Source organism: Rissa tridactyla, chromosome 1, assembly GCF_028500815.1.
Source record: "Rissa tridactyla isolate bRisTri1 chromosome 1, bRisTri1.patW.cur.20221130, whole genome shotgun sequence".
Taxonomy (NCBI): Eukaryota; Metazoa; Chordata; class Aves; order Charadriiformes; family Laridae; genus Rissa; species Rissa tridactyla.
This window is the reverse complement of record NC_071466.1, coordinates 127,169,010-127,193,698: the sequence shown is the minus strand read 5'-3', so window position 1 is coordinate 127,193,698 and position 24,689 is coordinate 127,169,010. Positions and strand designations below refer to the sequence as shown.

The 24,689-nt window shown below is 41.4% G+C and overlaps 1 protein-coding gene across 2 annotated transcripts; it reads left to right on the top strand.

The window, feature by feature from the left end:
• Nucleotides 1-1,207: 1,207 nt before the first annotated feature.
• On the top strand, nt 1,208-22,892 carry LOC128919240 (cell surface glycoprotein CD200 receptor 1-A-like). 2 transcript variants are annotated; one of them, XM_054224441.1, is made up of 6 exons: nt 1,208-1,578; nt 14,870-15,178; nt 15,945-16,190; nt 16,974-17,073; nt 18,567-18,618; nt 19,917-22,892. In XM_054224441.1, the coding sequence occupies exons 1-6, from the start codon at nt 1,452-1,454 to the stop codon at nt 20,037-20,039; spliced, it is 957 nt and encodes a 318-aa protein (XP_054080416.1). In that variant the 5' UTR covers nt 1,208-1,451; the 3' UTR covers nt 20,040-22,892. The 2 variants fall into 2 exon arrangements, with proteins under 2 accessions (XP_054080416.1, XP_054080427.1); XM_054224452.1 differs by having other exon boundaries at nt 1,209-1,521.
• The last annotated feature ends 1,797 nt before the right edge of the window (nt 22,893-24,689 follow it).

Here is a 24,689-nt window from a genome sequence, read left to right as displayed (position 1 = left end):
CCCTTGTCTAAAACATAGCTATGATATCTGTTCACAAGCATTACTAACAGCAAATACTCCAAAAATAAGCCAGAGTGTTACTGTGAATAGCATATCGAAAACCTTAGAACACTGTGGAGGAGTGTCAAAATGTTAAATTGAATTTAAAACATATAGTGGGGAAAAATATACAGAACGCCCTCCCACACAAAACTGTAGTCAATAAGATGATTGTGGGACCAAGATCTGATTTTCTTTACATGAACATTATCAGTCTTTTTTTACTTATTTACATAGGACCTTAATTCACACTCTTCTGTTCCAGTGAACATCAATGCAGACCATTTTTGAACACCAGTCTGATCAAACAAAATTACCAGAACATCAGACTACAGTCATCAGTACAGCTTACTGATGTTCAAACACGGTGTGCAGTCCTAGTTCCTGAGCCGTTCAATTTCCTGCCGACTTTGATATGTTTTCTGTCTTTACCTCTTATGTCCCTGTCCTCACTGGTAATTATTCTGACTTGTAGCTTTCAACAGCCCTTTCTCTACTGCTAGCCCACAGAACTGTGCTGGGAAAGTGCTGTGGCTAAAAAAAGGAAAAGAAACTCTGAATCTAAAATTAGTAGATCAGTGAGGCAGTGGGGAAACAAGTACAATATTATTTAAAAAAAAAAACCACACAAGAGCATTCTGAAAAATCCAAACAGTTTTTCAGGGAAAGATGTGGGCCAGCTTCAATTCTGTATTATTTCTGCTGAAAAGTATATAAAATAGCCTTTTCTTTCCCTTCAAAACTCAATTATTCCCCCCATGGTCTAGAAAGCCATGGTGTTCAAGATGAGAACTATACTGCCAGTAGCTAAGTAGCTACTGAAGGGAGAAATCATTTAAAATGTCACTTACAGGGAAGAGACTGCTAATTTTTTTGAGGGAGACATAAGGAGGAATGTTCTTGGAGGCAGTGTCAAAGAAGTGACAGAGAAGTAGCAGTAGTAGCAGCAGCAGTAGTAGTAGTGACAAATATGAAGAATAAGTTTCTCTGTAGCTTCCCAAGACTGTTTTCCGTTTTGATATTAAACTCAGCCTTGAATAATCTCCTCTGCTTTTACCCCCTCTGAGGTCTGCTGCAGGGTTTATCTCCACGCATCAGCCTCTTGAGGAGAGCCAATGAACGGAAGGCAGAGTTGTTCAGTCTGTTTCCTCAGCATTTGCCTAGGCTCGGCACAGGAAGCCTAGTGCTCTGAAAAGTCAGAAGGAGGAACCTCTCCAGCTTTGAGGAGCCACTCGATCGGGAGCACGCACAGTTAGAGGAGAGCAGTGGGAAAGGGGGAGAGAAAACACTGGTTGATATTGGCTGTTGAGGACGCACTGGCGAGCAAGAAATACTCCCCATGACCACAGCTAGGTTGGTGGCGGGATGGATGGAGTGACGGAGCTGCCTGAGCCGTGAAAGCAGGAGCCGACATGAAGACTGCTGGAAAGACTGTGTGTGTTTTTGTGCTGCTCACCATCACCAAGGTCACGAAAACAGTAGGTGAGTCCAACAGAAACCAATCAGCCATCGGGATGGAAGAAAGGGAAATGTGCACAGGTATTTTCTTTCCATAAAAGCTATTCATCAGGCTGTGACTTTCTGTAATTGCTAAAAGTTATCGAGCACAACTAAAACGTGCTTCCCCAATATCCGCTCCTGCTCCTTTTTTCCTCAGTGGTCACAAGGCTGCCAGGCATTATCCCTGTGACTTCCATGTAAGCAATTATTCTGTGACCCTTAGCTGGGAACGTACTGTTTGTCACAGATAGCCTTTTTACTCAGACCTCTGAATCCACACCATCTGAAAACTGACCCATGTGACATGTTAAAATAGGGCCATGAAAGTGTTTGTGAACTTGAAGCTTTTGCCCATGTTGTTTCTGCTGAAGAGAGGCTACAGATACTCTGAAATAGGGCAGGGATCTCTTGCATCTTTCTGAGGAGTGGTGGAAGATCACCGATGCGCTGACAGAAGGGAGCAGTTTCTGGAATTTTGTTCTGAGGCTAATGGCCACGTATCAAGTACCGAAAGCGGGAAAGGCTCTTGTGCCAAAGACAGAGGCACTCCTAAGCCTTTCTAACCCCCTCTTTTAGTGTAGTTGACTTGGTTTTAATATAGTCTAGCTACGGCAGTTAATGTCTCTCACATACTGTTCATTTGCATTTCTAGAGCCTGTGCTCTTCCAGGGACCACATAGCAGTCTGTGGACTTGGTAATGGAACTAGGGATTTAAGCAGCGGTTCCAGAAACCTAAACTGTCTATGTATAGAGGGAGAAGGCAGATAGGTCTGTGAGATCCAAATTAAACTAGGGACATCTCCGAATAATATGTAACGTGCCTGTGTCCATTCCTATTATGGAGAGGTTGAACTAAACTGCATGGACAGGTGTTACTCTGTTCTACTTGGCCAGAAAATAAAAACAGCCTCTGGTGATATTTTAAAGCAAAATGGATGCAGTCATTGCCAGCAGCGAGGAAACACCCGTCTATAATGTGTTTTGGCTGCTTAAATGAGGGATCTAAAATGGTTACCTCAGTGCTACCCATTGGAAAAAACTGAAATACTTCACAAGCCTTATTAAACTTTGCATCGGTAACCTCACAACAGGCACGCTAGAGGTAAAAAACCTGTCCTTATTCTCTAGTAAAGAACTATCTCAGAAGAATATTGATGAACCTGCTCAGGGTCATACAGACAGATTCTGGTGGCATCAGAGACAGTCTACACTTTGAATACAGCTGCCCAAAAAGTAAAGAAGCATGGACATGTCAGAAAACATTGAAGAAAAGAGGGGAGACAAAGTGGAATCCTACTGGCAAAAATTCTTTTTAAAAAAGGACTTTTCTGGAAATATTAAAAAAAATCCAATGCCAAAAAGCTATTTTTTTCACCCAAAAGGTAATTGGATTTTAACTTCTTGGTGTCTTGGTGAATCAATGATATTCCCCTTCAAAGAACACAGAAAAAGCTGATTAGTTAAAATGTAATTTCATGCTTGAACCTTCCCCTCCCTCCCCCAAATAAAAAGCAGGTCACATTTGATGGGACATTTTTAGCTAACACTGCACTTAAACTTGTTTCCTTCAATATTAGGGTGGCTGTTCTGAGCAAGATGTAATGACAAGGTTTTTTTCTTCAGAGTTCACATGCTGAATATGTCAAGGTGACCCAATGTGTCTATTACATCCAGAGAATTTTAGTGTCATATGAAGCTCAGAAGGAACTATGTCCCTGCTGCTGAAGACTACAGCAAGCTACCCTGAATGAAATAAGGTCATGCAAAGCCTGTTGTGTGTAACCAGGCTTTATCTGCATTAGCATTTTCCTTAACATTTCCTTAGCGTGTTGTTGTGTGTGGTTTGGTTAGTTTTTATAACAGCAGAAGGGCCAGTTCAGAAGCAAGGCTGACATCACGTCATGATTGTCAAAACTAGATCTGCCCACAAGCAGAATTGGATAACATGCTATGGAAGCTGCTGGTGTGAGATCTGTATTAGCAATCCTTCTGCGACAATCCCCATAGAAGCAGCAGTGGAAAAGATGCAAAATTAAAATCTTTTCTAGTAACACTTTGAAGACTTCTTTATTTTAACTAAGCAGACAGGACACCTCAAGTGGTTGTGTACTTACTCGAAAGGAGAGGGGACAAGGGAAGGCAAGATCTGCCATGAGAGGTTCATGCAACAAATCCTTTTTATTGGATTAACATTTGCAATGTTGGACTGTGTAAATCCTGCATCTGCAGTTGTATCCTGTGACAAGAGATAGGACCGAGTGCTTCAGAGGAAGCTGCAAGAAATCCATTGTCAGTGATGAGATGTGATTCTCTATGGTTGGTTCAGTTCTGTCAATAGTGAAAAACTGAAAGCAGGGGCATTGCATTAAAGATGTGGAATTAGAGTGTATGAGGTGAATAAAATGGAGTAGATTTACAGAGCAACCTGGCTAGAGTTCAAGTTTACCGGCATACATAACTTTCTTAAATGCTGCTGCTTTCATTGAGTTTCTTTCCTTAATATAACTTGTAAATTCTCTTTCACTAGCGTACTAGTGAAAAGTTATTGCCTTCTTACTTTCTCTGTCCTAGTGTGTTTCAGTGATCCGGTCTCCCTCCTATTCTAGATTACCGTGGAATCTTGCTCCAGATACAAAGAATCACAGCCTAAAAAAATATTCTAGTAAACTTACATTTGTCTCCATTTCACTATTTCTTTGCTGTTCCTTTGGGTCTATGTGCTGGAATCATTCTGACTTCTTTTACCTCAAAAAAGCCTAATCCAAACAGCCTGTTTTTCTTACCTACATGCTTAAAACAGAATTCTGTACTATTAAATTAAGCAAAAATTTTCTCAGAAGGCACCCAAATTGCCCTAGAACAATTTTCAAAGCATGTCCTTGTGACATTAATGCTTTACTTTGCTGTGGTCCAAATGCAGTGTCTGAACGTGTCTAGTGTCAAAACCATGGAAACAACGGAGTTGTCTTGCATGCTGACCATATACTCCATGACTACAAAGCTGATGTCCCTTAACTGGGAATGCACTTGCAGAAGTACCTGCTACTTAAAACTCATAGTTGATATATTTTGTATTTAGAGGTACAATCATTCATTAAAAAAAAAGTGCAGGGAATCTTCTTATGCTGCCTTATCGTTGTATTGAGCACGAAAATGCTAGGAAGTACTATGCTAAAGCTAAGCACTAAACAGGGTATGACTGAGATTTTGACGACATAGAAGTGAGGGCATAAGCATGTTTTCACAACGACCCCTTATGTGGTCTCTGCAAAGTATAAAAAGAGGGCATACAACCTACTGTTTGGAGTCACTGCTCAGTTTTTTGTTCAGAATAGCAAGAAAATGCCACTTAAGCATAAATAAACAGTACAAGTTATTTTATTCTTCTTATCATGGGGAAGAGAGTAAAGTCCAAGTTCAGTGTGCAGAACAGAGTATAAAACATTCTGTATCTCTTTTTCTATACTGAGAAGTGGGGAGCCTTTGCACTTTTTAACACATGGTGTCACAGTGCTACTCTGAAAGAAACACTACCTAAGGCACTTTGGCATCCCGTGCAAATCCCTTTTCTCCTCATCCATTCCAGCTCGCATTCTGCAAGGATCAAGATCTGCTTACTTTGCACACAGAAGTTGCTATACCAAGTTTAAAGTTTACAGCCAGACTGATGTAATATGTGACAGCTTGTGAAGTTCAGTGATGATTTATTATCAGTTGAGGATTTGGCCAACAGTGTTTGTTCGACAAGCTCGATGGCTCTAAACATATAATTTAAACACCAATTCCTTCATTAAAGAATTGTACCCATCCTTTTTTCTACAAAGTCATGTTTATATTGAGACATAGCCCATTTATGTGAGGGTAGAAACACAGCTTCAGAAAGACCCCTGCATCACTGCATCAAATTGCCTTTTTTTGCAGTCATTGTATCATGAAACATTTTTCATAAACAATCTGAGCGCCAAAAGAAGCACCCACCTTCTTGAAAGGCTGATTTTAATCCTGATTGAGGCAAGATTCTCTATTCTAATTTCCATCTTAAATTTGTTGTTCTGCCTATTTTTACTGTTATTACATTTTAGGATGCTGAATTTCAGCACACATCTACCATTCAATTCATCAAGGTCACCTGATTCTTTTTGTGTGACATTGCCATACTTTATATTAAAAATACTATATTCTTCCTGCTTTCAACAAATTTCCTCACACACTCCTGATACAAATGCCAATGCCATTAGTAAAACTGTTAAACAAAATTACCATAAAATCATCTGCTGAGAAACACTATTAGCAAGCTACCTTCAACCTGACAACTCCTTTTAACGCTGACTTTTGCTTTCCTTCTTTAATCCAGCTTTTTGTCCATCATGTTTCCCTCCACTTTTCCCTCTATTCTTCAGCTTAATTTATGATTTTCAAGAGGACGCTGTATCAAACCGCATCTCTAACTAGGTGAGCTTTAACATCTCTCCTTTGCCTTCAAAATCAGCTGTCTTGAATGACTGCTTGAAAGGATCCTGGAGAAAGCTAAAGAGGGTGAAAAGGTCATATAAAAATTAAAAAATAGGAACTGGCAACTGCAAAGATATATTCCACCTTGAATGGGAAGACTGAAACCTTAAGTTCATTATTAAGTTTTGTCAGTGTGCTCACCTCTCTGCAACATATAAAGTCACTTCCTAATATTAAAGTTTGCCATCTGAAAAAAATCCAGCCATGCTGCAGACACTTTATACTGGAAAAACAGAGTTTACATTGACAAAGTGTATTTTTCTGGCTGTGTTTTAAGGTTGCTATTTCAGCTTGTATGAGACAGCATCAGGAAAGAGATGCATACTGCAAGTGACACAGTAATGGTGGCAGAAGAGAAATGTGTTAAAAGGAGAACAAAAGAAGAATTTAAGTATGAGGAAGAATGGAATTTTTGAGAATAGAAAAAAAAAGCCTAAATAGAATGAAATGGGAATGGGAGATATTTTTAAGGAATAATGATGATTATGGATAAAAGAGTGTGAATGGGAAACTAACAATAAAGGTATAAGTCTCTCATTATGTCCTTTCAAAGATATGTCCACGCTGAAAAAGCTGTGATTGCAGCTTCTAAAAGCAGAGCCATGTGAGCTCAGGCCAGCTAGTTCATGTATTTCCATCACGAAAATTAGAGTAACTACTTACTACTCACCCTACACACGGGGCTGGTTTTCAGCCTACACCCCATCCTGTGCTGTTGTGGCTACAGCTTCGGAGTCACAAAGCTGCCATATATAAAACTCTGTCAGTACTTCAGCAATCCCTACCCTAGTACAAAGCACTTCTATTTGTTTGTCTTTCACTTCATTCCAGACAAGCCTTGCCAAGTGTCACAGGCACTCTGTGGCAGTAGAAGAGGAAAACAGATGCAGAGCTCAGCCTGGTGTATCCGGCCTCTTCCAAGCGTCCTGTATTGCCTTTTTGATTATGACTTGCTATGACTCATAGAATATATTCATTCCAAGATACAGTTAGTCATTTGCTTGTGGCATGATCAGTGTTTCAGTTCATTATACCTCTAAGTTTAATATGTCACTATCTGCAGTGGAAGTGTGGAGGGTGGGGGAGACGCCCCAAAACGCTGTGGTAGATTGTTACTGTAAGAAATAGAGACACAATAAGTAAAGTGTGAAAAGCTCTTTAACAACTAAATTTCTGAAGGTGTCATGGAACTTGAGTCATTTTGGGGGCAAGAAAAAATACTACTGTGGGTTAAAACCTGCTATAAAGAGTAACAGAGGCTGGAAATCTTTCCTATTTGAAAGCAATCAAAAGCACTTTCAAGCTGCTTAGCCGTTTCTTATTTTGCAGTGATTCCCCTAAAAATTTCAGTGGCTTCACAATCAAGTTATCCTGTTTTTCAAATCTTTCTTTCTCCTTTTACTGTGAGACAGATTCTGAGAAACAGGAGAAATGACTAAATAAGTGACACTGCAAAGGAACAGGTGCAACTAGTTATCCACAAGAAATGTCAAAGACACTACATAAACCATGTTGAAAAAAACAGAGCAAAATCTTTCCCCCAATCTTTTTCAATTAAAGTAATGACAAAAGTATCCTGCACATTTATGAAACACAAATGCGAACTCCTCAACTGAGTTTGTTTTTTCCTGAGAAAGGATATGTCCATTTCCAAACATAAAAGTGGAATCTGTCAGTGCATTGGAATGTGCACTCAATGCGCTGGAATAGAGTTTGAGAACCTCCTCAGACATGGCTTGAAATCTTCTTCAACAGTCAAGGAGAGACAATGAGGACAAGGAGAGGGCATAATATTATTGGTGTCATAATTAGATGAACTTCAGAGGCTGGAGTCAAATTGGAGGACCTCAGTCTAAAAGCCTGCTACCCACCCCAGCTGTCAGATGAGTCTCTGAGGTGAAACCTGCTCATGATGGATTTGCATCCACAACCAAAAAAGGCTGGTTCAGCCTGGAGCTGTACAGGACTCCCGGAACCTGACTTGCCTATTTTCTACATCAGTGTGACAGACAGCACGTATGCCTGGGCTCCTGAACTCTGCTCCTTCTGGCTAACAGAAAAAATGATTGCCATTTTCCAGAGTCCACTCATTTGTGAAGAATAAGACTGAAAATGAGAAGTTCTTTACAATAAATGTGTAGATATACTATCCTTCATTTCATCTCTCGAGTGCAATGAAATAGTTAACAGGACTGACATTTAATTATCGTCCTTTGGTTATCACTGCACTGAGATGAGCTTGATAGCTCACACCACATTTCTTGTTCTCTGCAAACTTGTGGCGAGGCCTTTGCTGCACTGATTATCCCCTTTTCAGGTGCAGCAAGCAGTCAGTTCATCTCAGCTATAACATGGGATTTCACCTTGAGAGAAGTAGCAGTGCAACACACTAGCTTGTTTCCGAGCCTTCATTTGAATAGATAAATGCTGACGTGTATGACATATATGCCCCAAGGCACTGGTCATAAACCAACCAGCTATTGCAGAGGAAACTTTACCAACTGACTTTTAGCCATTTTACAGTATGAAAGCACAATTCCAGAAAACTGTGGTGCAATGACAGGTCTGAATTAAAACACTTGCAGCACTGAAACTTTCCTCCTTAACAGACTGGAATACTTTTGTTTGTTTAGTTCTCCTGCAGAGCAGACACATGCCCTTTAGGTTTAGAGAAATTCCCAGAGAGAAGGGGAGGTTGTGTCCTCCCTCAGAGCTGCTGAGTACATACCCAAGAGTGCAGGCTGGGGCGGGCAGCATAAGGAGGGCAGAGAAAGCAGATGGGGAGACTCTGGCAAAGGGTTTGATTGGAGCAGATCCACAAGTAGCGACAAAAAAAGGAGCTCAGAAGAGATCATGTGGAATCTGTGCAGACTGACAAGTCAACAGAAGCTAGTGAAGCAGAAGAGACGACTGGGGGAAAGACCCCGTTGTGTAGCGGCAGAGAGCAGGGGAGATTTATTTTCAGGCAGGTTTTTTTTACATTAGTATAGCTAGCAATTATGTGTTCCCTAAAGAGCTATCACTATCTAGCATATCGGTTTCTGTTCTAATAAAACATATTTTTAGAGACTAGATGGCTTTTGGTATGCTCACTCGAAAAAGAAAGCAGGGCATGTCCAACTTTAGCCCAAGATGAGGTCCTATCAACATCTCCAAATTAAAGGAAATGCTATGGCTGACCAGGAGGGACAGGACAGGGATGTGCATAATTTCTATTTAAAGAACTGCCTTTGTGCTGGTGGGTTGCATAGTTCTTTACAGATCAAACCCTGAGAATATACATTTTGGACTGTTTTTAAATAAAGCTAACTCTGTGCTACAAACCAGCAAGTCTTGACATCTCATTAGGCTATATTTTAGCTTGAAATAGACAGAAGGGCGAATCCTTTTTTCATTAGAAACAGTTATCAAAATGGCTGACACTATTCTTTATGGTTTGGAAGCTTCTTATCGAGTATTACCCAGGCCCAGACCTATTTCTCTTGTGAGTGACAAGATTTTAGCTCACACAGTTCAAAACCTCACATTATCTGAACTTGGTACTATGCTCTGTGGTAAAACGAAGCAGAGCTCTCTCTTTGCATATACTTTCTTGGGAGAATAGAAAGCACGCTGGAAGATTTCTGCACCATGTGATAATGTGAATGAGCATCTATAGAAAAGGAAGCACTATAATCATGCATATGGCTGACAAACAGGGCTAATGAGCAAATGCCCAGCAGAACTATCAGCCTGGCTACGCTGGTTTTGGGACTCAGTCGAGCAGGTATCCAGAGCACTCTGCTATCACAACATGCTTCCATGCCACATTGAACTGGAAGAGGATCAAAATAGGCACAGGCTCTGCAGTTATGCCTTGCTCCCTTACCATTTTGTTACTTTCTCTGTCTTCCACACAAAGATAGACAATCAGAGTTTTAGACAGTCTTGGGAGAATGCTAACAGGCTAACACGGTCATAATACAGGATAAAATCTCTTCCTAATAATATATATCTGTTCTACAGAGCTAAAAACATATTCCCTTTTCCACCTTAAGAGGAGGCATTCAAAGTAATTTCCCAAATACAAATTAACCAAACCTTTCAGGATTTTTGGCATACACATTCTTCTGTAAAAGAAGTTTAAAGATCACGTTTCCAGCAGCATGCCTGAGAACAGAAGCAAAGCAAGGAAGAAGTACGGAATTCATATTTTCACTGATGCCACTTACCTGTGCTCTAGAGACAATAAAGAGGACAATAAAGTGAAAGCAGTTTAACTTTATTATGTTTATAAGGCCTCTTCACAACAGTAGGAAACTGTATGTAAGAGTAGGATAAACGAGAAGATTTTTTACCAATTAATCTACTGTTTGGGGAAAAGCTCTTGCCTTGCTAAAAGCCTTCTAAACTCATAACAAGATACTGGGGAATTCATAAATTCACAGAATCACAGAATGGTTTGTGTTGGAAGATCATCTAGTTCCAACCCCCGTGCCCCGGGCAGGGACACTTTCCACTAGACCAGGTTGCTCAAAGCCCCATCCAGCCTGGCCTTGAACACTTCCAGGGATGGGGCCTCAACAACTTCTCTGGGCAACCTGTTCCAGTGTCTCACCACCCTCAGAGTAAAGAATCCCTCTACAAATGTTTTGTAAACCTAACATTGTACTTAAACATGATTCAGCAGATTTTAATCTGACTGATGTGGCTTATCATTTAAAGTGAATGGTACCCGATTCATTCAGGGGAGAATATGACAGAGAGGCACAGCAGAAAGCACCACTTTCACTCCCTCTTTGTTCATTATCTTGAAGCACACAAGCTGTTAGGTTGTGGAATGTGTACATTGCAACAGGCTGCTTAGGAGATGCAGAGTTGAAAGACAAGTAAAATGATACTGCTTTAATATGTAAATTAAAGTGCATGCACTTAAATATGCACAACATTGTCATTCCTGCACAATCTTTGCAAGCGTTATCCACAGAAACCCCAGCCCCAACACACAGGCTCTTTGAATGCTTAGGGTTGCTTAGTCATTTTCAGATGAGGTCAGCCATACTGATGACATGACTCGGAGCTCTGAGGCTCTTGGCAGTATTAACCTGGGAGAGGAAACACTTTGTTCTCCAATTTTCAGAGATATTCATAGAACTCACATCCAGAAACGTCATGAGACAAAAGGCTTCTTTCAGTTCCTCTCCTGGTAAAATCATCTGAGCTCAAAACACACACCTCACATTAGCTGGAAATGCCATTAAGCAGAAAAAACTTGTCATTTAAAAACACTTCCAGTGTAATAATGTATCCCAGAAGACTGTTGACAATTGAAGTAAGGAAACAAGCATTTGAAGAGTTCGTCGGTAATTTGTGTCTCAGAAAATGCTGTGAATAGATAGCACTTTTCTTCTTCAGCCATGCTTGGAAACATTAATCAATGAATCCTTGCAATACTAAGCAGCAGGAAGCTAACCATTATTTCCCTTATTTAATAAAAATGGGAAGAGGATGGCTTCAGTGAAATACTATCCTCACCTAATTTTCCTCTTCTACCAGAAAAAAACCCCAGACTTCTCAAAATTAGACTCTGACTTCCATGTTAATACAGCTAGAGTAACTAACACATTACAGCACTGTACAGTGTAGTGCAGTGTGAGGCAATATTGCAGCTCCACCTTCTATCAATCTGCAGGAGCTAGGTCTAGGTTTGGAAATGTCTTCACCCAAAGGATAATTAATCCTCAAAACAAAAAGACAAAAACGTCTAAAGGAATCTTTAAGTGGTGAAAATGCAGGCAACAGTATTCATTTTGTAAGTCAGAAATCATTTCCCAAGAAAACAGTTAAACAGAAGGAAAAGCAGTTGAGCTGGAATGGTTCATTCACCTAGATTCCAGAAGATAATGAGATTTCAGACAATATTATTAAGGTAAAACTAACTGTAGTTTTCTCAAAGAGACTAATAGTAATGATTTGACTAATAATTTGAAGTTGATGCTCATTAAGACCATTTCTCATAGTGTTGTGAATGTTCAGGAACTGGGCTTCATATGGTGCCAGCCAGCAGAGGCAATAGAATTCCAGCTCTGCATAGAGGATAGAGAAAGACAACAAAGTCAGGTCTGGTACCTCAGAGGGAGACTTTGACAAAGGTTTGATTAATCACACAAAACTTAGGTCTTTTAATTCTTTGCATATTCCAGCTGAACTTCCAATTGCCTCTTTAGTATATCTGCTTGAAAGGTTTGGGGAGGGGTTTAACATTTTTGGAATGATTTGTGAAACATTCATTTGTCAGTACAAATCAGGTTGGTTAACTTTTGTTGTCCTTCCAGATTAATGCATGGTGTGAAAGTAGTGCTCTGATTTTCTCCTCACACACAGCTCTCAGAGTATGGCTAAAACCATTACTCAGCCCAAGGAAAGAGCAACTTGGGGTTCTACCAGAGACACAGAGCACTCAGACATCAGTGGTTTACAGTCCCTGGTTTCATAGAATCATAGAAAGGTTAGAGTTGGAAGAGACCTTAAAGATCATCTAGTTCCAGCCCCCCTGCCCCGGGCAGGGTCACTTTCCACTACACCAGGTTTCCTAAAGCCCCATCCAACCTGGCTTTGAACACCTCCAGGGAAGGGGCAGTTCAATAGTTTACAGTTTAATGGTCATCTATTAAAAGAGAAAATGAGTGAGGTGGTAAATGGAGGCTGGTTTGGACTGCAGCTATGGGTATTATTCCTATTAACTCACTAATTGTTGCACCTAGGAGATTTGGAAAAAGAAAGGTTATTTATCTGTAACAGGTGGTCATTTATACACATACATGCATTGTGGATTTTTGGGGTTGTTTGCTTTTAATTTCAGCAGGTCCCAAAGGACACAAAAGTCCCATTCCCTCACCTACACTTCCCACTGGTTTACAACCTGTGCCTCAGACTCTTGTTTTCTCTCAGCCTCAAAAGTGTCTCACAAAGGAGGGTGGGCTGTGTATGTAAGTGTAAGCAACACTAATGCACATAATAAGCAACTCATCTTGAAGAACAGTAACAGGTAACCTTTGTTTCATCTCTGACTGCTTGCCCACATGTGCCTTCACTGCGAACAAAGCCCACCACAGAATACTTCATTAATGAAAAGGTCCCAATATGACTAGTTGAAACGAAGCAAAAGAACCAACTGTCCCAAAGGTGGCACCATGTTGAGAGGCTTCAATGGTCAAGGAAATAGTGAAATGAATCTTGGGGTTAGAAACTTCACCCCTTGGATGTGTCAGATGAAGAAATGGGCAGATGAGGGGCCCAAATCTGGTCAATACAAAGAGAGGAAGAGTGACTCATGTTCAATACATGCAAAAAAGAATCAGTCCTGAAAGCTTGTGGAAGAAGAAAGCCTGGGCAAATTAGTTTCTTGGCTAAGGAGAAATTCAGGGGCCCATAAGGAAAAAAAAATTAAAAAAAATATATTAGAGGCAATCCTCAGAGTGTGCCTTGTCTTCACAGAATCACAGAATGGTTCGGGTTGGAAGGGATCTTAAAGATCATCTAGTTCCAAGCCCTCTGCCATGGGCAGCGACACCTCCCACTAGACCAGGCTGCTTAAAGCCTCATCCAGCCTGGCTTTGAACACCTCCAGGGATGGGGCATTGACAGTTTCCCTTGGCAACCTGTTCCAGTGCCTCACTACCCTTATAGTGAAGAATTTTTTCCTGATATCGAATCTAAATCTGCCCTCCTTCAGTTTGAGGCCATTACCCCATGTCCTATCACAACACTCCCTAATAAAGAGCCCCTCCCCATCCTTCCTGTAGGCCTCCTTTAGGTACTGGAAGGCCGCTGTAAGGTCTCCTCAGAGCCTTCTCTTCTCCAGGCTGAACAACCCCAATTCTCTCAGCCTGTCCTCATAGCATAGGTGCTCCAGCCCTCTCATCATCTTCATGGCCCTCCACTGGACCCATTCCAACAGCTCCGTGTCCTTCTTGTGCTGAGGACTCTAGAGCTAGACACAGTACTCCAGGTGGGGTCTCACCAGAGCGGAGTAGAGGGGCAAACCCAGAACACAGAGGAGCCATAACAGTGGTCTGGCTCTCCACCCTTCACTGGCCAATGTGATAACTTCCGAAAAGGACAAGAGGACTAGGTCCAAGCTTTTCCATACAGACATCTAGCTTCAAGTACATAGTTCAAGGATCACGAAAAGATAGAGAGGACATATCGTGCCTAACTCCAAGCAAGAGTCATCTCTTAAAACCCAAAAGAAGAGTCAGTGTCATAGAAAGAAAAAAAATAAAACAGAACATGTTTCCAAGCAAATGCAAAACAGAATCAAGAACAAGACATACGCACTATTAGGGAGTCAACACAGTTGATTCATCAACGGAAAAAGGTGTTTCTGCAACCTTAGCCTCACAAGCAAGAGACACAGGGATATGGGCATATTTTACACTTTCATAACTGCATGCTTGGCGCAAAGATAGGCAGGACCTACATTCATGTACTATTGGTACCTCTTCAGTAAAAAAAGTACAGTCACAGTGTGAATGCATACGTACGCATTGTGTACATTCATAGTGTGAACGAATATGTTCACAAATATCCAGGAAATGAAATGACACCCCTGAGGCAAAATCTTTTCCCCCTACACGAAGCTCTGCCGTTGTTACTTATGTTGTGTTTATGCCTGAGAGGTATAGACAAGGCCTTTGTCCACAGCGGACCCTAACCCTTACCCTGGCATGCAACAGTGCAGGTATTTCTCTGTGAAGCACAGACCAGAACTCCAAGGCTGTGAGTGACTTCCCTGGGATCCTTCTCAAATATCCCTCTCCTTTTCCTCTCTTCCAGGGCACAAGAGAGTGTCAGTGACAGTAGGTAACAGCTCTGTGCTCATCTGCTCTCCCAAACCAAATATGACTATGGCAACATGGAAAATAAACCCCAAGGCTGGAGGCCCCTGCAGCCTGGGATACAGGGCTGACCAGAACAAGACAGACAGAACAAACTGCAGTGAGAGCATCAACTGGAAATTCAGACCAGATCAGGATCCTACCCTTGAGATACAGCAAGTGGGAAGAGCCCATGAGGGAAGTTACACCTGCGAAGTAGTAGTAGCAGAAGGGAATTTCCACACGTCATACTACCTGACTGTGCTGGGTAAGGGACTCCTTCCTTATTTTACAGTTCTCCAAAGGACCGTGGCTGGGCCTGGACATACAAAGGGACATGCATGGGGATGCACCAGGGGAAGCGCGCAGTAAGAAGTGGAGGTTTCTTCCTGGGATAAACTTCATGCATTTCATTGATAGCAGCTCCATGTCTCCCTTCTCCGTATTTCCCAAAACTTCTCTTCCTTGTCCCGCCCCCTTCTCCACTGCCTAGTTAGAAATGGCAGGTGTGAAGCAATATCCAATATACCAACAGAGAATTCTGCATATGCATACAGTCATCCTGTAGAATCAATTGTAAATACACTAATTTAAGAGAACTAAAGCATGTGAGACTGACACTTCCAAGTGCCGAGATATTGTACTGAACAGGGGATGTTCTTTTCCAGACAGTAAGAATGGACCCATTTCCTCTTATGCTGCCATTCAAATACATTTTAAAAAATGTGTACAATGGCTGCTTAGGTCAAAAGTCTAATTCAGTCCTGCATTTGGGATAATTGCCTACCGCAATGTCCAGGGAAACCTCCTCCATGGCTGTGGTAAGCCACCTGAATGGGGGAGAGTTGTCCAAAAGGAAAAAAGAGGCACGATCTCTGTCTCTTGTGACTTGGGCCCATGTCACTGTAACGGGATTGCACCTCCTACCTTATTCTCCTCTTTCCACTCTGTTCATTTTGGGTAGAAAACAAGAACATCCTACCCCAGCTGCAGCAAACTCATTCCATGTATCTCCTCCTCCTGATGCTTTGCAGTCCCCCCGAGGCTGACCCTCTACTGTGATGATCAAGGGAACCCCGTGTGCAAGGCAGCGGCAGGGAAACCGGCTGCTCAGATCTCGTGGGTCCTAGAGAACAACTCCACCCCCAAGGAAGAAGGCCATGACGACGGGACAGCGACTGTTGTCAGCAAGTTCACAGCATACAGCACCAATGGGACAACCTGCATTGTGTCCCACCTGGCTGGGAACTGGAGCAAGTCCATAGCCTGTCATCCCACAAGTAAGCTTCCCTTTGTGCATTCGGCATTCAAAATCCTGTGCACATTCTTGTTCCTTCTAGGAAGGAAAATCTGTAAAAGCTACAGAAATCTTCAGTGAAGTCCCATATAGACAGAGTACAATCCCCAACTGCCTTTGCCCATAAACATGACCAGCTTGTTTGTGTTCTAGACACTATTTCCTAATGCTTTCTTTCTTAGGACAGATATACATAAGTGCGGTAGTATTGTTTTGGTAATGGAGATGTTGGAACCAGAAACAAAGCACTCATGATCTTAGTGTTAAAATAATCACTTGGAAGCAGAATATCAGCAAAATTTTTTTGGATGCAAATGTAAAGTCTCTTGCTCAGATCACAGTAAGAGAGACAAAGAGAACCAACTCTTGCATGGCCAGCAAAAACAAATAAATGACTTAATTCTGAGTTGTGAATGTCTGACTGTATGACATTTGGTTTCTCATTTTTGCTTTTTTTCTTGCTTTTGAGAACTACACATAAGTTGCAGTACTGAGATATGCTGAGTTCTTGAGAGGATCTCAGGTATGACTTAGTGAAAAAATACCATGAGTGTCCACTGTGGGATTTGTGGGATCTGCTTTTGTCTCTGACGCAGATTCCATTTGTGTTTCTCAGACGAGTTTCATTACTGACTTTCCCTTCTGCTGAAGTGGATTTTATTTATTTTACAAGCATGAATTAAAATGTGTGTACGTACTAAAGCAGCTTTAATCTTATACTGAAATAACAAAGAAGACATAACTAAGACTAACTCTTTGTGTTTAGAGTCCACCATCATTATCCGATACGTCTACATCATTCTTTGCTTCCTGAGCATTATCACCTTCATGGCTGTCTTTTACTACTTTAAGCTCCACCGTGACAGGTACGTATGATAGAGTGCTAAGAAAAGATTGTCTACTACTGGAAGAAATCTTTAAGTAGCGTTTGTGTCTTGAAACCATATGAGTTTGACAGTCTGTGCTGCTATGAATAACTGAATTAACTACATCAAATAATTCTATACTGCAGACACTGTGCGTTGCTCACATCTTCACTGAATAATGCACCTGAGTAAAATATAAATGGGCAGAAGCTGGCAGAGGTTCCTCATTGCATTGCCTGCTACGCTAAAGGGGAGCTCTTCTTTTTAATAGGAAACGGGGAGAGTAAAGCTGTTCTTCAGATCGGGTGACAGTTTGTCAATGTCTCTCTTGTTTAGATCGGGGGGTTGGTTCTGCTGCCTAGTAAGTTCCATCAAGTGCCAGAGGACTGACCAGTGCTATCCTGCCATATCAACAGAGGGAACAGCAGATTGTAACTGTATTTATGAAAAAGCTCCCTGCGTGAAGCTGGACTCTAGCCCCACTAGGACTATCTGGGGAGAAAAAAAGCAGTTCCAATAAAAAACTACAGAAATCATTTCTGCAGAGAAAGGCTCAATTAGCACCTGTACTGAAAACCTCAGCTATGTTTCCTCTTTCCCCTGTTCCAAAACTAATTTTCTCCCAAACCTTCTACCTCAAGGTTAAGAATTGGTTCAATATAATTTCACTAACCGCAAATTGTACATCCTTCCAGAGAACTTTGATTTCAATCTTCTGCTTCCACTTTGTACTTAAGCTCCCACAAACAGGGGAAAGAACTCTAAAGAAAGTCAGGGTGCCATAATTTCAGGACTGCCATGGTTTAACCCCAGCTGGCAACTAGGACCACACAGCCACTCGCTCGCTCCCCTAGTTGGGAGGGGGGAGAGAATCAGAAGATTAAAAGTGAGAAAAAACTCATGGGTTGAGATGAAGACAGTTTAATAGGTAGAGCAAAAGCTACACACACAAGCAAAGCAAACCAAGGAATTCATTCCCTGCTTCCCATCAGCAGGCAGGTGTTCAACCATGACCAGGAAAGCAGGGCTCCATCATGCGTAATGGTTACTTGGGAAGACAAACACCGTCACTCTGAACATCCCCCCTTCCTTCTTCTACCTCCAACTTTATATACTGAGTATGACATCACATGGCATGGAATAGCCCTTTGGTCAGTTGGGGTCAGCTGTCCCAGCTGTATTCCCTCCCAATTTCTTGTGCACTCCCAGCCTACTCACTGGTGGGTGGTATGAGGAGCAGAAAAGGCCTTGACTGCTTAGCAACAACCAAAAACACTGTGTGCTATCGACACTATTTCCCATCCCAAAGGATGGGAAAGTTAACTCTATCCCAACTGAAACCACAACCACACAAGGATCAAAAGTCAAAGAGAAAGAGATATGAGAAGGCTTTTTGGCTTCATAAGATTGTGATCAAAGAAACCAGGCTGTGATCCAGCCAAACCTAGTATTAAGAAAGGAATTAGCTTTAATACTTGTTTTCTTTTCCACAGACTGTGCCACAAAACCAAACCTCCTGAGACTGCTCCTACACATTCCCCACAGGTAAGGAGAATTACACAAACTAGACCATCACCAAATCAGGGATCTTTTGGTAGCCCTGAAAACATAGTCAGTAAAGGGAAACTATTAGATTTTTACACTCTGCTTTCAGCAGGTGCTTATGTCTTATATATTTGCTCTTAGCTGTATCTCAGGACAAAAGAAAGCCTATCATCACCATAATTTTGACTTGGAGCAAACATTAGAGGCATGTTCCAACAGCAAAGGCTCAGCAACTGCCACCCCTTATCTTAGCAAGTAGTGAGTCCCACCACATCTCCCTGCTGAAAACAGATAGACTGACCACAACTGCTGTACAAACAATACTCAGGAAGGATACTGCATTGTCAGGGGTTAGGGAATATTAATAAAGCTATTAGTAAAGAAGAGGATTAAATAACAAAATTAACAGACACAGGAGAAAAACGAATATTCCTTTTGATGTCCAGAATGATAATGTGCAAGTTTTGAAAGCCACTCTTTATCTTGTATGGTTAATCCACAATCAAGGACCAACCATACTCAAGACAAAACATTTTATAAAACAATGGAAGCAGTGCTGAGCTGCAAGCTGGGAGGTATTCTTGAATTCCCTATGCTGTTACAAGCTTCCTGTGTAGCCGAGCAATTCACTCATCAGCTCTGTGTCTCTGTTCTCTGCTACTAAATATAAACAACAGTATTTCTATGCAGGCAAGATTTGTTACATCTATATTGTGACTATCTGTGCACCTAGAGTAGACCCTAGGCTCAAGTTCTATCATCAATTTAAAAAGGTGCTTCAGTTTTGATTTCTGAAAAGACTTAGTCCATTATAGTTACTATTCCTCCTGCCCTACCTCACAGTTGTTGCTGACAGATGCAGTTGCATTAATGTAAAATAATGGGTTAATAACCAGTGTTCTTGCTGTCACATCAGGCAACATTCATTAGCTTGTCTGTAGACTGAAATTGTAGACTAATGGAGGGATCAATCTTGGTCAAGACTCTAGCATGTTATTTGCTCTTTCTAGAGAATTAGACCCTAATACAATTTTTTTCAGGCCAAAAAAGTGAGGTAGAAGGGGAGGAAAAGGAGGCAGGTGAACCAATACCTCAGCTTTACCCTAAAAATATTTCACAGAAACAGCAATACATGTTCTTTGGTAGAAATAGCAATAGAGTTTCTTTCTTAAATACAAGAGGAATAAATATGGGAGCACTATTTTCCAGTTACATTCTTCAGTCCAGATCAAAGGCTCGCAGGCTCTTGCCAAACTAAACTAATCGTTGCATTTACAGTTTTTGGTTTTGTTTTCTAGGACGACACAATGGAAGTGGAACCTTATACTACTTATGTGCAGAAGGAAAATGTAATTTATAACTCAGTGTCTGATCTGACAGTGGGGCAGAATCTTCTACAAGGACTGTCGCCAGCAACATGAGTGATTCAACAACACTGGAAAGGGACAGAGACACTTTATAAAAGACTCGTTATTGACAGAAACTTACCAGAGAATTTCTTCATATTTAGGGACAACATAGCTCACTAGGTCTGTTCAAATACTTGTGCTTGCTGATGAGTCTGTATAGTTCTTTTTTCCCCATTTTGCCTTCTTCCTTGGGAAAGGAAACACGTTTCCTGTTATTCCTTGGGAAAATGTGACTGACCCCACGCCATAGTTTCTCCTGGAAAAGTTGCTGTGATCAGTCTTCCCTTTGCTGTTCTTGCCTTGGAGATTCTAGTTTTGTCAGGCACTTCTAGGCATTACTTTGATGCACTTGACACTATGTTGCACACATCTGGGAGATGGGAGGAGTGTTAACCTCTGAACTAAAATGAAACACTCTTCAATCAACAGCCACTTTTTTCTAAGTCACAACTTACTAATATAGTGGCCTGAGTGCTGATCATGATGGAATAGCTCAAATGGCGGAATATATTGGTAGGCAAGACCTTTAATCCCCCGGTTCTGAAAATGGAAATGAGTGATGAATTTAGAAGGTCATCCACTAAGAAAGAGACTTCACTGGCATAGAATCATGGAGTCACAGAATCATACAATACCAGGTTGGAGGGGACCTCAAGAATCACCTGGCCCAACCTTTCTCGGCAAAAGCACGGTCTAGACAAGATGGCCCGGCACCCTGCCCAGCCAAATCTTAAAATTGTCCAGTGTTGGGGAATTCACCACATCCCTGGGGAGACTATTCCAATGGCTGAATGTTCTCATTGTGAAAAGTTTTCCTCTTGTGTCAATTGGAATCTCCCCAGGAGTAACTCGTACCCATTACCCCTCGTCTTTTCCATGCGACTCCTTGAAAAAAGGGAGTCTCCATCTTCTTTGTAGCCACCCTTTAAATACTGGAACATGGTGATAATGTCTCCCCTAAGCCTTCTTTTCTAAGGCTGAACTAACCCAATTTTCTCAGCCTTTCCTCATGTGTCAGGCTTCCCAGTCCTTTGATCATCTTTGCGGTCCTTCTCTGGACCCTCTCCAGCTTGTCCACATCTTTTTTTGCCTAGCGGAGACCAAAACAGAACACAGTGTTCCAGTTATGACCTCACAAGTGCTGACTATAATGGGATAATGGCTTCTTTACCTCTGCTGGTGAAGCCCTTGTTGATGCAGCCCAGCATCCTGTTGGCTTGCTTTGCCACAGCAGCACACTGTTCACTCATATGGAACTTGTTGTCCACCAGGACCCCCCAGTCCCTTTCCACAGAGCTGCTCCCCAGCCGGGTAGATCCCAGCCTGTGCTGCACTCCTGGATTATGTTTTCCCAGGTGTAAGACCTTACACTTGTCCTTGTTGAACTCCATAAGGTTCTTGTTAGCCCTCTCTTAGGTCTTCCTGCAGGGTGGCTCTCCCTTCTGAAGTGTCCACTTCCCCACTCAGTTTGGTGTCATCAGGTTACGCTTGATTCCATCATCCAGTTGACTTGTGAAGATATTAAACAGCATTGGGCCCAATATCGATCCCTGGAGGATCCCACTTTTCCTGTCAAAAGGTTGCCAGTTTGAAAAGGAGCTATTTACCACCACCCTCTGGGTATGGCCTGTCAGCCAGTTCCCCACCCACCATACAGACCACTGTGTAGATCATAACACAACAGTTTCTCAGGAGGAGGCAGTGTGGAACCATATTGAAAGCCTTGGAGAAATCCAGATAGACAATGTCTACTGCTCACAGCTCACCAACCAAACAGGCTACTTTGTTGTAGAAGGCAATCAGTTTTGTCAAACTCGATTTGCCCTTGGTGAATCCGTGCTGGCTTTTCCCAATCCCATGCTTCATTTGACTTGTGATAACCCCCAGGAGGATTTGTTCCATAACTTTCCCAGGGACTGAAGTAAGACTGATTGGCCTATAATTTCCTGGATCCTCCTTCAAGCCCTTCTTGTAGATGGGGGTGACATTAGCCTTCTTCCAGTCTTCTGGGACATCCCCTGATCTCCACAACTTCTCAAAGATTATGGAGAATGGCCTTGCAACGACGTCAGCCAGCTCTCTTAACACCCTTGGGTGGGTAACATCAGGGCTTATTGATTTCTAGGGGTCAAGCTCCTGTAATAATTCGCATACCAACTCTTCCTTCACTGACAGTGTGTTTGTGTTTGCATCAACCTGGATATTTTTTTCCCAAGGCCTGTGGCACAACAGTGCTGGTAAAGACAGAAGTGAAGAAAGTGTTGAGAACCTCTGCCTTTTCAGCATGATAAATGTATTTGTTAAGTTCATATATAGTATTTCCACTAAACGTGTTCATTCTGTATTTCAGATTATCGTTATGATTACTTTTCTGTATGATTCTCTGAAGATATGGTATTCCTCTCTTTCTTAAGAGTATTTGCATTAAGATACTGTAAAAGAATTATGTTACTCAGATTTGGTAAACTACTTGTAACAGAAGCAAACATCAAATATTTCACAAAATGAAACTAGTTAAAATATATCTTCTATAACTGTGCAATATTGTACAAAAAGGATAAAATGCTTGCTAATTCTAGTCATATTTATTTTAACTACCACAACTGAAGATTTTTTCATTAATATGTCTAGATGTTTTATTGATTTTTTTAAAATATACTTGCAAATTCACATTTTTGTATGTAAATTAGCCTATACATCTTAATGTCTCTCATGTTGAGGTGACGACTTCTCACCTTCCCAAAATATCCTTTGGGAATAAGATAAATAAATTGTCCTTTACATACTATCAGTTCTCAAAAGTTTTGATTGATGCCTTACTAGCTAAAGTATGAAAAATAAGAGTAAATAAATCCATTTGTAAACCTCTGCTTACTACCTCTTATTTCAGTATTTTAAAGGACTAACTGGTTACTTGTCTGATGGTAGGATCAGAAGAACAAGATTTTTCCTTTACGCCATAGAAATGTCTTTGCCACACATTGCTAGAACTTTCCTTTGGGATAGCCTCCCAAGGGCTATGACCTACTGCTTGTAAAACAGACTTCTAAATTGATTACAGTTCCTAAATGTATTACTCATGTAAACTCATACAATTGGTTATTCTCACTCTACCAGCAACGTAACGGCCACTTTTGTCCAGGCGCTTTCTGCATGTAAGTATTGCTTTTCTCTGTTTCTGTCATTTTGGAATGGAAGGGTGCCAGGCTGAATATCAGTCAGCTACAAACAGAAAGTTTTAAAGGAATCTCAGTTTCCAGTGACTTACCAAGGAAGACAGCCAGTCAACTCAGTCATAAACCTCTGAAACTCCCCACTCAAAATAGTGTAATACTATCCAATGATCTTTCTTCCCTTCCAAAAACAGAGTGCCATCATTTCTTAGACTTCTTTTGTGTGGACTGGAAGGTCATTTATGTTGTTCAGTGTCCATAATGTGGGGCTCGTCCTATGAGACAGCGGCTCTTGAAGGTTTGTATGTACTATATATATGCCAGTTTATATGTAATATATTTGCAGAAGTATAATACCTGCTGTCTAGCTGTAGGGGCTTATGATCCTTTACAGGCCTATTACATTGGACTAAATCATGTATGTTCCATACCTGGCTGTTGCTAAGTTGCTAACTGGTTAATTAATTCCTTTGTCCTCTACCTTTTTCCACATTCAGGCCTGCTATGGGCACTTTGAGTCAAAAGTCATGTAGGCTGTTGATGATGGCATGTATGTCTTCTGCTCCGAAGCCCAAAGCAGCAAAGTGGCTAGAAAGCCAAAGCAGCCATCACAACAGCTAATCCCGCCCATTCATGTAGGCAGGAAGACCACTGTTTCTGTGCCTAACTGATTAGCATAGCCAAGAATGTAGCCAGATCCTCTGCAGTAAGTTGGCAGACAACAAGATTTTAGTTTGTCACTGTGATAAATAATATGTCAAGAGTCTTATGTATACACACATATACAAATATGCTCTTTGCTCCTAGCAGCACAGAAGGTCTAGAGCAGAAAGTCCCTTCCTGCACTTCCACATCAAGGTACTTGCAATTTCTTTGCAATGTGCTGCTATTGTGCTGCAGCCATCCTCCATGCAAAAGTGCTGTGTTGACTATCTCTTAGCAGCCAGGCAAGTTTGCCCTCTAAGCTCCCCAGCATGTTGCAGAGTCACAGGAAGAAAGTCAGCAGCTTTTCAGCTCCTCCCATAAAGAAATGTTTTGGCTTTAACCACATTTACCAATGCTATCTCTTGCTGCAACACTTAATTTTGCTTAATTTGTATCATCTCCCACCTTTACTGCTATTTTTTATCTTCACACACATATTCCAGTCTCTTGACAGTTTACAACTGGCATTCCAGCTCTAATCAGGCAGTCAATAATCATGGTTATCTTATGACTATAGAGAGTCCTGAGCACTGAGCTCACATGCAGAGCAAGTTAGCAGATTCTGTGCTGTTGTGCATCCACAGAGGAACTGCTCGCTGAAGTGCAGCAGGCCTCCTTCAGACCAAGGGCCTATTCTTTAAGATGGCACTGGCAATACTAAAAAATAGATGCACTACAAATCCTGAGACTGAACATAGCTTCTGTACATACATTAATTCTTGTGCCTTTCTAACCGGAAATTCATGGGAAAAAAGTCAAGCCCCTCATCACCCATTACAGCAAT